The sequence below is a fragment of the Poecilia reticulata genome, linkage group LG11 (assembly GCF_000633615.1).
Source record: "Poecilia reticulata strain Guanapo linkage group LG11, Guppy_female_1.0+MT, whole genome shotgun sequence".
In the NCBI taxonomy this organism is placed as follows: domain Eukaryota; kingdom Metazoa; phylum Chordata; class Actinopteri; order Cyprinodontiformes; family Poeciliidae; genus Poecilia; species Poecilia reticulata.
This window is the reverse complement of record NC_024341.1, coordinates 22,196,095-22,210,639: the sequence shown is the minus strand read 5'-3', so window position 1 is coordinate 22,210,639 and position 14,545 is coordinate 22,196,095. Positions and strand designations below refer to the sequence as shown.

Sequence of the window (14,545 nt, the reverse complement as noted above, 5' to 3'; positions counted from 1 at the left end):
GCTGCTCTGGCTTTATGATTAGGTTTGATTTGCTGCTGGAAGGTTCACTTCCTCCCCAATCACAAGTCTTTTGGATACTCTCAGAGCGGCATTTAGCTTCATCTGAGTTTCAATCAACTTCCAATACTGTTGTTGAAAATAATCTACACATCATGATGTTGCCACCATTAAGTTTCACTGAGGGGATGGTGTGTTCAAATCGCTGTGCAGTGTTAGTTTTCCTTTAGAGACAGCGGTTTTCTATGTAGGTCAACGAGTTCAACTTTGTTCATTGGATTTTGTTGAAATGTAGAGTGAATGGACCTGAGCAAAATCGCACTATATATATTTCAGATTTTTATTAATAAAATAAATAATTTGTTTTAATTGGTTGCAAACAAATCAGTAAGAATTGTGACAAAGAATGTGATTTTTCTTTAACATTACAATTCTGTGTTCTTTCATAAAAATCATCTCATAAAATATGTTGAAACTTGTTACATGGCAAAATATGAAAGAATTAAAGGCTTAAGAAAACCTTTGCAATGCAATATAGCGTTCAGTCCCAGTTTGGAGTTGACACTAAAATAACAAGAATGCAAGTTAATAAAAATATATTTTTTTTATATTTCTTGCTGTTAGTGGTTTTTATTGAGCATAATTAGAAAAAAGGCAGAGAAAAAAGAAATACAGCAACAGTGTTATTTTGTTAGCAATCCAACCCCTGGTGGACGCGTTAAAGATTCCATGTCTGGGGTTCCCAAATCTAACACCGCACCACATGCTGACCTTTATGCACTTGTTGGTAAGAAAATGATGACATCAAAAGGAAGAACCTGGTCTCTCTTGCAGCGCCTCCCTAGTATTGTTAGATTTTCCGTTGCCATTTCTTAATATTTTCCTGTGCTTTATACATCTCATTAAAATTAAACACCATCTTGTCAATTTGTGAGATCTCCATCAATCTCAATCAGTCCAAAATGCACTCTGTGAGTTCTTCAAATATTCTCACCGTTGTACAACAGAGTCCGATCGTGAGATGACAATTTGTTAATATTTTCAGCTTTTTTTATGTGGTGGATAAGATCTTTTGCACTTTTCATATGCAATAGGTTTTCTGCTGTTGAGAAGCAACATGAGAGTCTGATACAACCAGCTGTGATATTTTTACTGTAATGGAACACTGCCATCTACCTTCAAACTCTGCAACTACAGCTCCCACTGCACACTAATAAAATGTAACCCAGCGGCACTTATTTACCCTTAGCTGCCCTAACATTGCACTCTAGGGGTATCTGCCTAGCGAGGTCTTGTTCCTGTGTTAGCGTCATTGCTCCATATTGCTCCACAAACTTATTTATTTATGTATTTTATTCATATTTTATGTGATTCACCAACAAAAAGGAGTTAGACCCCTAAACTTTGGAGGTGCTGCAGAGATCCACCAGGAATGAAAAATTACAAAATATTTTTAAAAACTTGCTTTTATTTAAGTAATCTGCTCTGGGAGTTCACTTGAATTCAAAGTTCAATTAAATACAAGATGATAAACATGTTTGTAAAACAAGATGGTAGGCACTGTGTGAGCTGACATCACACTTAACTTGCATTATTTGTGATTTTGCATTATTTTTGTCCACTTCTATGTTTGGCTTTTTCATTTAGTGAAAGACACGCCATCCACATGCAAACATGCGGTACATTTCCATAAGTAATTAAGAACAAATGTCCGTTCACACAAATGAATGCTGCATTCAGAGAGCAATGGAGCGTCTATGTCACAGTTTCAAAAAAGACGCAGCTTCTTGGCTACATGGAAACATAAAACTGCAGCTTTGAAATGCATCTAGTCGGGGACCCGATTTCAAAAATTATTGTTTCTGGTTTCCCAAAATGCCGGATATGTGTGAATGCACAGCCTAAATGACAAAATCCCTTTGTGGATACGCCCAAGATAAACCTAATCTCGTCTCCATGTGAACAGAGCCTGAGACTTGTGGTCAATGTTACATATGTCTAGATGTAATCAGTCTGATTCGACGTACTCTTTTTCCTGCAGGTGAGAGACCCTACAAATGTCCCCACTGTGACTATGCAGGCACTCAGTCTGGGTCACTGAAGTACCACCTCCAGCGGCACCACAGGGAGCAACGCAATGCCTTATCAGCTTCCTCCAATTCCTCCTCTGGGTCCACCTCCAGCATTCACACATCTGGAGCCCCTGGACAGGTCAAGCAGCGCCGATCTCAGCTCAACCACGGCCCGATCAACCGAGGCACTGCTGATACAACCGTTTCACGGTCCAGCCCACAGTCTTGGCTCCTGGGCCTCCCAGACCAACGGGAACATCGGAAGGCTCTGGCAGCTCTAAGGGATGTCGACTTGGAGACCCAGTACAGGTATCTGTCTGGAGTTATGGGGGCCCTGTACCAAGGAGGGATGGAGGGAAATTGGATCAGGGGATCCCCCCCACCAAAGGCTACTAAAGTATCCCGACGTAAGCCTCTCACTACTAGTCGAATGGTTCAGCCACAAAGTGATAAGGACGAACCTGTGCCATCAACTCAGGAGGGAGGGTTTGAACCTTTGGATCTTTCCCGTCGCACCTCGCCCAACCACGGAGGGATGGAGGACAATGAAAGCATTGGTGCCGGGGATGGAGGAATTGTGTTTGGTGTTGATGGTGGGAGAGATAGCTCAGCAGGGGTCAAACTGAGCCAGTGTTTGTTCTGCCCTTTTCACACGTCATCAGCTGAGCTGATGGCCATGCATATCCAAGTAAACCACACAAGTAAGTCCAGGCGCAAGAGGGTCTCCTCTGCTCTCCTGGATGATGAACGTGCCCAAAGGGCCACCAAGCCACGGATGGATAACTCCGACCTCGATCCTCTGACACTATGGAGGCATGTGAGTGAGAGAGAATCTCCAGTCCCTGTGGGGCACTGGTCTTCAACTCAGCACCAGATCACTAATGGTCACCCTGAGGACACAGCAGATCATCTGGACGATGCGTCTTATCGTCAAGACTCTGTGGCTTCAGTGCCCAAGAATGTAAAAGACAGCCCAGCTGTCAAGGAAAAGACGGAGGAGGAGAAAGAAGAACTCGATGAGGAATTTGAAGAGAACATGGAGAGCAGCAGTGTGGAGGATTTGCAAGATCGGGATCTGAGGATGTCCCTCGACCTTTCACCAGCTCTGAGCCCCAACCACATGGCAGCGGAGGATGACAAGGTCCTAACTGGTTAAAAGAAAGACAGAGGGACTTTCAGCTGTATATGTGATAGACAAGAAATAATGCAAAAAGGCAACCCTTCATAGTTTAATTTATGAGAACAAGTGAAGAGTCTTGAAGATTAATGTTTCCACGAAACAGAGGGAAAAAGTGTTGCTTTAATATTCCCTCTGGTATGACTTGTCTACTATCTTTGTGACTGCTTAATCCTCTACAACATACACTAATATTCCTGTAATCTCAAAGGAGCATGGACACAACTTTTCAGGATTTTTGTAGGCCACCTTTTGTATTTGTCCCTCTCCCCCAACCCCAAGAAAAAGCCCAAGGTTGATGCTTTTTGAGATGATATTCTATTCAACAAACATCTGCTAAGGGTCTAGCATCATTCCAGAATCTCAAACTTTGACGCATTGCTGTATAAGCAGTGTATTCCTGACTACTACACTGAGTGAGCTGAACAGGTAACTCTACAAAATGACCACTGAACAGTTTGAGACCGTCAGCTTCATCTTCCTCCTCAATTCACAGAAAGTTTTAAGCTATCTGGCATTAATTTAAGGCATGAGGTGACTGTTTCCTCGACTGTGTATCACTGCCTTGTTTTTCAGCTAAGTGTTTATCGATTACTGTCCTAAAAAACTTATCTGAAAGAAAAGTTTGTATTTTTTTTGTTGTTGTTGTAATCAGTTAGTGCCTGTTTATGTATGTTGTCAAGAGTCTCTGGCGTTGTCCGAGTCTCGCATAGGTCGCTAATTTTATCGGAATATACAGTTTCAAATGATTTAAATACAATATATTTGTTTAAAGTGGTTCTAGGGTGTTGTGAATAGTTGTAAAAGAAATGCTACATCATAGCGTTAATGTTCTTGACACAGACTGTAGCCGGTTTGTGGTTCTTTTCAAAAGGAATTTTAAAAAAAGTAGGCGATGACAAGATGTTTAAAGACAACGAGATAGAAAAGGGGCACAGTTTAGAATTCAGTGTTTTCAGCGCTAGCTGGGTTGTGGTCCGTCGTGCTGAACAAATGATAAATCAAGGACTTGAGGGCTGTAGGGGGGAAACTGAGCCCTCTTCCACAATCAGCTGGCACGTTGTATTAAAACGAACTGTGTCAAAAATAGATAGAGGGTTGAAAATGAGAACTAAATACAAAGTTGCTACCAGACAAGACAAAATCCGAGAAATAAGCTGTACTTTTGGGATATGGTGACTTTTGGACAACTAGAGTCCTTCTCTTCTTTCTTTTCTGTAAAAAAAAAAAAAATCCCCAAAAAGACAACGGTAGGAATAATTATTAAAACACTAACACATTCTTAGACATCCCAGTAGTATATGTGTAGCTTTTGTAAAGACAAGAAAAGAAAAACCCACAGACTTTTGTTTATTTTCATTTCAAGATGCTTACAGAAAAAGGTTATCAATATAGGTTATATTGATTATAATGTTTGTGAGCTAAGACTAGTTGGAATGTCTATACAGAGCACTGTGCAAGGTTTGAGTTCCCAAAGTAGTTGTTTTTTTGTTGACTATCGATAGACCAAACTTTTTGTTTTTTCCAATGGCAGTTTTTGTTGTCATTTTAAATGTGTAAGTGTGTGGCTTTAGTAGATTTACCCCATCAATTAACAAACTGTTGCGAAGCATAATTAAGGCTCAAAATATAAATAACTAAGACTATCTAGTAAAAAAATAAAGTACCCCAGAGGTTTGAAGCTATGGCTAATAAAAGTAGACGGCACCGGTTGATGCCGACTTTTGTTATTTGATGGGGTATGAGGCTTGTGGAGTGATATCAGAACAAATGTTTATGTTGTTGGCAGTGTCAGTCTGCATTAGCATTAATACACATGTAAGTAAAAATTTGTGTAGCACTGCCAGATATTTCTAGAGAATTTTCTAAACACATTATACATTTAGAGGGCATCGTCAGGCATATCTGTTTTCACACATACTTCTAAAAGGTCTGATAATCTCCTGTCTTCTGCCGATGTGCTTTGTGATGCTAACGCTAATACTAGCTTTCATCCTATTGATGAAAACTTAGCTGTAACTTTTTTAACATTTAAAGCAACTGGTCCTGGTTACTTGTTAGTCTTTTTTTTAAGGAGATGGATAAATTATTTAAGCTACGCTTTTAAACTAAGACTTTACAAATGCAAGAAGTTAATATGCTAATGCTAGTTGCTTTCTCTTTGTGGAATCTTTGATTGCGACTGTTTAATCTTTGACACTTTAACAATTCGGATAAACTATTACAGTTTTACATCCAAACAAAAAAAAGGAAGTAAATAAACTTAATTTTAGCTACATCTTTTAACGTTGATGCAACATTACAAGTAAAAGAAGTTAGGATGCTAGCACTAGCTTGCTTCCTCTCCATGGAATCTTTGATGTGACAATTTTAATTTGACACTTTTAACTTTTCAGACAAAACAGTTGTTACAGTTTAAGAATAAAAACCAAAGAATCAGAGTAAATGATCAACTTTATTTTAGCTGTACTTTTTAATACATGCAACATTAAACTATGTATGTAATGGGGTCAGTTTGTTCCTTCGCTGATTCATACCTCCATTCTGTACTCCCGTGTCAGTGATGTATCTAGGTAGTTTAACTTTTTGATAAAGTATGAAGATAAATAGTACTCACAAAATATTTATTGCTATTTTTTTTTGTGAATTTCATATTACACCCCATTATCTATTGTGGTCCTGATTGCTGTGTGGGTTAACTTAAGCTTAAATTAACATCACATGACCTCGGTGTTTATTTATAGTAAACACTGAGAACAATACAGAACATTACTAAAACAACCAGTGGTTATATCTGGTACAAAATGTACCCAATGTGGATACAAAAAGACACACTATTGGTACAAAACGCTGACAAATCTTAGCAGAAACACTGGATTATGAAACAAGAAAATGTGAAAAGCACAAGATTGCAAGCGTGGGAAATGCCCAGCAAAATCTACTTGAGGACCCTGTAGTGCCCAAGCTTAGTTTGACAACACACATTAATTTGCCTAAAGTAATGTAACTTAATTATACATATCAACTGACTGTAAACCTCAATGAATACATGACTTTTAAAGTCCTCATTTGTACTATACCAGATTTTATAGATTCAGTCTTTGCAACAATCAGTCTTTAGCATTTGTAGAAACTCCACTGTTTGGTTAAGTCTCTTACAACAATATTGTTAGTCAGTGTTGTGTTTCAGTGGCTCATGATGACACACGGCCATGAGAAAATAATGCTACAGTATTAGTTTTACTACATATTTGATGCTGTACAGGATAGATTTTGATCACCAGATATTCCAGGCTGCCACAGATTTTAGACTTCCACTGCTCACGTGTTGCAGCCCCAACATGCGATGTAAACATGGCAACAGAAGCAGCTGCAACTCTGATGTCGCAGAAATCACCAAATCATATCTACACATAAACTCACTCTATGCAAATGTGGAACTGTTGGATTATGGATGCTTAAAACTAACATTATCTGTGTCTCCGTTATAAATGTGCGCAGATTTTTGTAGAAAAAGGACTAAACTATTTTGCGACAGCTGCAAATGGCTTCTTATTCAGTTGTTGGAGCAATAAGCTCTCAGGAGCGGCTATGTATGACACGTTTTGGGGAAATTGTAGTGTAAGATTTTACAGAAGAGCTTTTGATGAGTTGTGATAGCTCTGGTGGAGCCAGTTGCACATTGTCCGGAAAAAAAAACCTTGAAGAACAAACCATCTTCCTCCTGCTGCTTCCTATTTCGTCTTCTTTGTCATTTCTGCCAGGAGTAACATCCAGCTGTTGATCACGCGACTTGCGAGGTACGAACAAAAATGTTTCCATTGCAGTTGCGTGAAATACATCTATTTTGATACGGCCGAAAAGCCACCTCATTTCAGCACTAAAACGTTTTTATCAAAATACGTGAATTTATTTTAAGTGCTGTGCTTTCCTTTAAGCAAATGTATTTTTGCTATTTTAATTTGCGCAATTTTATGGTAAATGCGACTACTGACCTACGTTCTGATTAATTTATCCAAGTACCAGAGGATTTTGTGAGACCTTTGAGATATCTTTAATGCATGCATAAGTATGAAAAAAATTCTCATGTCGCAGCAGAAATAATTAGCCACTCCCTGAAACAGCAGAACACTGTGAATTCCACACCACTGATCCCAAAACACGTGCATTATTCATCACTGGAGTGAATCAGAAATAAAGATGCCACAAAACTTCATATTCCACACAATCTCTATCTTTTCCCATATGATGAAAATATAATGACTTATACAAGTGCTTTTCAATACACCAGCATATATGCCAATATGGAAAGCTGTTCTGAAAACATTTAGTGATGGAAACACTTCTGACGTTGCCCCTCTACCCGTTAGCTGTGTTCAGAATGTTCTCCAGCGATATCTGGTGGCTCCGTACCGACTGTGTGTACTAAATGGTTTGGATTAGGTCAACATTGGTTCTGAAAATGTGCCACAAGAGTCCTTCTAGAGTTACTGCCACCACACTTTAATGTGCATTAATGTGTTTGGAGTCTGATTTTTTTTAGAGCACCTTATGAGTTTTGTAGTGAAAAAGTCCCTTAGTGGTGTCTCCTTTACAACTACTATCAATGCCACCGTGCCTTCTGTTTCAAGCACTTCCTGGTGTATTTTGTAAAACTCACCAAAAGCACTTAGCCTATATCACACTTTTTCTCCTCTCTTCCTGTTTTTCCCTCCTTTTATCATCCCTTCTTCCCTTCATCACATTGGCTTATTTCTTTATTCTTTCGTTCCCCTCTCTTTGCTTCCCAACCGGCCGTTCTCTCCGGTGGAGACCTGTTTTTGTGTCAGCGTCTCCTGCTCATCAGGCCCGTTGGGCCTTAAACAAGGCCACTAGGCCTCACTTTTACCCGGACTCTAAAAAAAATTTTTAAAATAAAAAAAATTTACAGACTATCTAAGCCCTAGGTGATTTTTTAAAATGGCTGTAGCTGTAGAGTGAGGCCACCTGTAGTCGTCATACTAATCCTTGGTAAACCAAAGCCCAAAGTCTTTGATTCTTGAACGATGTTTTTTTTTAACATCATGAGGTGCCAAAACATGTCCAATGCGACACTAAAAACATACAAACACTTGAGAAAGGAGGACAACTTAGATTTTTTTCTCTTCCATTTCTGTTTTCTTTCCATTCCCCTGCTTGCTCTTCCTCCACGTCCTTATCTCGTCCATAAATCAGTCTCTAGCACCACTCGAAGGTGACGTGTACTATCTGGTATTGAGGCCTTTATTAGAGTTTTTTTTTCTTCTCCTTTCTGTTTGTGTGGTGTTTGTTCAATGCCGTCGAGATGGAAAAATGCTCTTATAATGATAAGTATTATTGTTTTTGGCATTATGGTAAAAAAAAAAGAGAAATGTGATGTTGAATGTTGTACAGATAGCTCTAGAGATGTTGTGTTATTGTTTGTTTTGGGTTCTTGTTTTTTTTTTGTTTTTTTTTTTAAGAGAGCACAAACTACAGCGATGGCCCCTTCAGCTCCTCCCACTGGCAGATGGGAATAAAACCGCCGGCCAATCATTGTACTACAGACAATGGTCCTGTCACTATGACTTATTGATGGAGGCAAAGTGACGCTGCTGAAGTTTATTGATCTGAGAGAACAATAAAAAAATTTGGTAAACTTTATGCTTTAAAAAAAAAACTGCTAAATAAAAAGATGTGTCGCATACTAGGAGCTGAATTATTAGAAAAACATTTATTGAGATAAAATAGTATAAAATTGTTAATCCTGGTTTGTATGTGTTCAATTATGCATATCTTATGTGCATGATTCAGTTTTTTAAGAACATTTCATGCAAAGAAAAAGAAGATATTTCTACTCATTTCAAAAAGAAATGAAAAATGTTCAATTTAAATTTAAATGACTTGCTCATGTGGGCAAAATTCTCCTAAGGTAATTATATCTAACGCTTCTCAAAGCTCCATCTCTCATTTCCTGGTCTTACTATAAGGTTTTTTTTTTTTTATTTTTTTTTAATTGCCTTGAAATGACAAATCTCTCATGAGGTGAGGGGGCCACGCTGAGTTTGGGCTCTTGTGTAGTTGACTGCCATTGCAGTGAGGGAAAAACTGACCTAACATAGTAGTGACTAATATAACTTTGTGGACAAATGGAAAAAAAAAATAAGAAACACATTAGAAATAAAAACATTGAAAAAATAAATAAAATGTATGTCTTTTTTATGCATATCTACCCAGATTTTTATATTGTCACTTTTAACACCTTTACTAATGAAGCCAATTGACTTTTTCTTTTGAAAACAAAACCTTGTTTTGTCCATCAAAAATGAAGAAAAATAAAATAAAATACATATGTTTGTGTGTAGAGAAAAAGAAGATTAAGGTTTCAATGTGATGAAATCTATAAAAAAAGAAATACACAAATTAAATACAGTTCCAGAGCACTATGCCTCTGGTGTGCAATTCTAATCCAGTGTTACTTTGGACTTGGAAGAGAAGAGCGCCCTCATGTGGACATACGCTAGATTGCAACCTTATGTACCGCCACTATAAGGCGCACCTAAAAATCTTCAATTTCCTCAAAAGCCGACAGTGCGCCTTATAATCCGGTGCGCCTTATATATGGACCAATATTGAGCCACAAAAGGTCTAGTAACTCCGGTAAGCAGCCTCCGACTTCATTTTCGCCCGTAGAAGAAGAAGCGCGCGGTGCATGCTGGGATAGTTGTCAAAAAACTGGCTTGTTAATAAAGTTTGACCTATCTACCTACCGACCTGATAATCAGGTCGTCTGCAGGTCCTTTAGCACCACGTTCTCCACAAACATGCTGTGCACGAACGGAGAAGGGTGACCATCGTCCGGCCGCGCAACGGCCCAGTCGCGGAAGGCTCTCCTCGCCGACCGGAGTCTGATTGTTTTGTTGACATTCCTTATGTCAACAAAGTGGCTTTAGACATTCACCTGGGGCGCTTTGACTAGGAGTACCAAGGGACCAGCCCCTATAACAGTGGTTCTTAACCTTTTTTGAACCCCCCAGTTGCATATGCGCATTCACCGAACCCTTCTTATTCCAACCTCCCCCCCCCCAATCAGTGCTCCTCTGCAGCACTGATTGGCTAAGCAATGTAACGTGATCCTCTGCAGCAAGTGACGGCAAAGCGGCGCGTCATCACGACTTTACACAAGTGTGTCTTTACCTCCGCGGCAGAGGCTCCGCCGAACCCCTGAGATCAACTCATCAAACCCCTGGGGTTTGATTGAACCCAGGTTAAGAACCACTGCCCTACATAGTTAAAGCCGGGGGCGGGGGAAGAGAGACAGAGACTGCGCGGCAGCCAACACCGTGAGTGAAACAACGACTGAGGCAGCCTACTATATAAAGTACTCGGGGACTACTTCTTTATTATTACACATTCACGTTTGTAGAGTACGGAACAAATCACGTCCCGTATTACGGAACAGGTGGAAACTGTAACTGAGGCGTCTATTCTATGCGCCTTATAATGCGGTGCGCCTTCTATATGAAAAAAGTTTTAAAATAGGCCATTCATTGAAGGTGCGCCTTATAATCCAGTGCACCTTTTAGTGCAGAAAATACGGTATGTTGTTGCATATAAAACAAGAAAATTGAAGGCTTCTGTTTGCTGCAGTTGTTTCTGTCTTTCATTGCAGGTATCAATGTGACTCAGTGTTACGATGAAGAGAACTCAAAGAGTTTTCTTTAAAGGGATAGCTCCACATTTTTAGGACTAAGGTGTTTCGCATGGCTGAACAGTTGCCATGGAGATTAAAGGATTTCTCAAACATTCCGGGAGAAGAACTGAACACCAGCTACAAAATGGATGCCATCAAGTTGGACTGCAACTTGGAGCTGCGTCCATGGACAAGTCCCACGCCTTTCTACAGAAATGAGAAGACAAATTTTGGAAGGGGACTCAAAGTAAGACTTTTAAACCTCAAGAATGCAGCACCAAGCGTCAAGCACGGTGATGGAAGGATCATGCCGTGGGACGGTTTCATTGCCAGAGTTCCCGAAAGTGAAAGACCAGCACTGAATTCTGCAACTTTCAGTCAAACCAACAGATAAATACAGGAAACTTGGCCAGAATTAGGTGTTCCAATTAGACCAGGATACCAAACACACATCATGTTTACATGGAAATATAAAAATTTACATAACTTTATTTGATTCAGACTGAGGCAACCTGGGGTTTACGTTATGGTTTTCCACACTCATGTAATTCTTCTCAAAGTTGGAGGGTTTGAAAGCTTACAAATGTCTTACACTTAACTCCACAAGCGTTCTAGTAGCATTCAAATTCAAATGTTTGGGATATCTAAAAATGACCAGAAGTACAATAGCACCATCTAGCGGAGATATTGGGTAATATGTTTGAAAAGTTTTAGATCTAGGCATCAATCCATCCATCCATCTGTAACCCGGTCTGGACTCAGAACCAGGACCTTGTTGCCTGGAGACAACAGTGTCGGCCAGCTGTGCCCACAGTTTTAGGGAGCAGATTCTAATATGTAATAACTTAATATAATCGCTTCATTCAGTACTGGTACATTTAGATTATGGTACAAGAGACACAAATCCCCTCTAGGACATGCAGACAAATTGTTTTTTCTTCTCATCTCTTTAACTTTTTACCTTGTAGAGATTTCTACAGTGCTGCTCAAATCCAGGTCATTTGGGTGAACATTTCTTTCGGTATGCTATATTTTGTTGTTGTGGCATCAAACTGTGTCCTTTGGCATCACGTTCCACCTTTCCATTGTAGATTTATGTTCTTTTCTTATGCTATTATACACTTTAAGTTATTCTGATTTTGCATGTAATTACTTAAGATTATTTTAAATGTCTCCTTTTAGGTGAAAATTGTTACTCATTTCAATAATGAACGCTGCTAGATCTGGGTACAGTCAGGGAAAAGCTAAATTGCTCTTTGTTAAAAATCACATTTAGATTACTTTAAATGCTCCGTCTACGTATGTGTGTTTAGTAGCTCTCATTCTAAGTGGCTTAATGCTCTGTGGATCCTGCTTGTGTTCAGCAGATTAAATTTACATAGGAGAAAAATAAAATGCATCAAGGATGTCTATCAATAAACATTAGATAGACGCCAGCCCCGCCCTCCCGCTATGACCATGATGGATGGTCATTGACAAATTTTCATTGACAAATCTATGAAACATTGGGAATAGACTAAAAGCATTTTCTAATCCAACAAAATAGAACATATCTGACCCAAAACGTTAATTAACGCAAACCCATTTGAAAACCCTTTTTCAGACTTACAATAATTTGTTGTTTCTACTTTGTTTCATTAAAAGTATGTTTAATGTATTGCTGAGTGTGTAAAAAGAACAAAAATCTTAAGTATTTTTATTTTTAAAATTAGAAATGCATATATTATGGCTTATGTCTTAGTTGTTTCAACTTGCCGATTTTGAACCTAAAGTTCAGAGCAGAAATTACAAAATGCCTCCTTCAACTGCAGTAAAAGTTGTTTTAGCGGTGAAAGCAGGGGGATGGGAAATGTTTATTTCAAAAAGCAGGTGGGGTTTTTCAACCATTTCATGTTTTGTAGTCATAACTCAAACATGTTCTTTTCACAAGAGCATTTACAAGGATTTCAAGACAGAATCATGTTTAGAGAAGCAGCACAGTGAAAACAAGAGACTTTCACAGCTTATTTTTACAATATTAACAACTTGTCTTTTCCCATTTTTTCATTGTATGTATGACTTTGACAAGAGAAAATAGAAAATGTGAAGCTATGCACAATTGTTGGTCTTTAGCGTCCTAAAAGTGGTTGCTACTGAATGTGAGGATTCAAAACTGAAAATAAAATCATTCTTGTGCATCCCTAACGGTTTTAATGAGTAAACCTAAAATATATATATTTGTGAAACGATGGACAAGAAAAAAGAAATGTGGGGAAAAAAACGTAAAGTAATCCCTGTATGTTCTTGGTTTATTGAACTGTAAAAGGTAAACATGAGGATAAAGCGTGTCTTGACGCTGCTTGATGGAAGCTTAAACTAGGTTGAATGATCTGGGCTTTTGTGCCCATAAACATCCGTGTCGGAGCGCATCAGGCTGCTCCCCGGTGACTGCTTCAGACTGAGTGGGCGACACCGCGAGACCGACAGAGCGAGAGAGCGAGAGCGAGAGAGAGAGAGAGAGAGAGAGAGAGAGCGCGCGCTGCTGTTGCACATAAACCTCACCGCTCCACGCGCTGCATCCTCCTTCTCTCTTTATCGCCACCAGAGAGCTGCAGTGCATCCCCCTGTCCCTCAGAGAGAACCGCATCTTCTTCAGTCCGACCCGGAGAGTCCGCAGCGGTTTTCCCCTCCTGCATGACAACAGCTTTATCCGGCGCTTTTTTTCTTCACGGTTCCGGTAGTCTGAAGGACTGGGAGACACGACCGAAGTCCACTTCTGCCGCACAACTCGCACCGCGCACACGCTTCCAACATGAGTGAGGTAAGTTGTTTAAAAAAAAAAAAAAAAAAGAAAAAAAAAAAGGGAATTTTCTTTCTTGCTTTCTTTTTTATATCTGAGCGGGTTGTACTTCATACAACAAGTGTAAATCTGAGTTCCATGTGACTGTGTGCCCGCAGTCCAGTTATGGGGTCTTCACACGCGGCTAAGTCCCGCGTCAAAAAAAAAAAAAAAAAGCTGCACCTGTCCAGAGCTCCACCTCCCACCTCCTCTATCCCCCAGCCCCCTCCCGCAACACACGCACTCTTCTCCGCAGCCTGAAGGCGCGGCTCCAGATCCAGAACAGAATGTTTTAGCGCAGCGCTCCTGACTCCTGCTTGGCTCTGGTCCCGACTCTGACAGAAACACTGCAATATGCAGAGCCGCCGCTGACACCAACCCCCACCTCCCCCACCACCCCCACTGTCCCCACGCGCCGGTGGGCACCGCGGACATCTGGCGGGTCCTCCCAGAGCGGCGTCTTAGAGGCTTCTGACATGACATTTGAATTCAGTCTTTATGACAAAATTGACATTTACACAATTCAATGAAGCGCTGTGCATTTTGTGCACGAGTTGCGTTTCTTTTCGCCGATATCTTCCTTTAAAGTTTTGTGTAAAATCAATTATATCTAAAGTAGTTGATTTTGATCTAAAATAGATGTAGTTGTAAAATCTACAACTACATCTAGTAGTTACAGTTACACCTGTAGCCAGTTACAGCTGTTGCAAGCCAGTTACAGTTTACAACAGTTTATATTGTTGTAAACTGTAACTGGGATAAAATGTATTCACTCAAAAATGTGCCTTCTT

General features: G+C 39.7%; 2 protein-coding genes and 1 long non-coding RNA gene across 4 annotated transcripts in view; 2 read left to right on the top strand and 1 right to left on the bottom strand.

Moving 5' to 3' along the window:
* Window positions 1–6,765, top strand: part of znf219 (zinc finger protein 219) — a 29,280-nt gene extending 22,515 nt beyond the window's left edge. For both annotated transcript variants that reach the window (XM_008422586.2, XM_008422587.2), the window contains exon 5: window positions 2,039–6,765. In XM_008422586.2, coding sequence (XP_008420808.1) covers window positions 2,039–3,225 — 1,187 coding nt within the window. In that variant the 3' untranslated portion in view covers window positions 3,226–6,765. The remainder of the gene's footprint in view (window positions 1–2,038) is intronic.
* LOC108166721 (uncharacterized) overlaps window positions 1–13,559 on the bottom strand; it is a 64,606-nt gene extending 51,047 nt beyond the window's left edge. Inside the window, exon 1 of the long non-coding RNA XR_001777072.1 lies at window positions 13,478–13,559. This is a non-coding gene — a long non-coding RNA (uncharacterized LOC108166721). The remainder of the gene's footprint in view (window positions 1–13,477) is intronic.
* The window catches only part of pcp4l1 (Purkinje cell protein 4 like 1), a 30,316-nt gene continuing 29,264 nt past the window's right edge, over window positions 13,494–14,545 (top strand). The window contains exon 1 of the mRNA XM_008422588.2: window positions 13,494–13,736. Within this exon, the coding sequence (XP_008420810.1) occupies window positions 13,728–13,736 (9 nt within the window). The 5' untranslated portion in view covers window positions 13,494–13,727. The remainder of the gene's footprint in view (window positions 13,737–14,545) is intronic.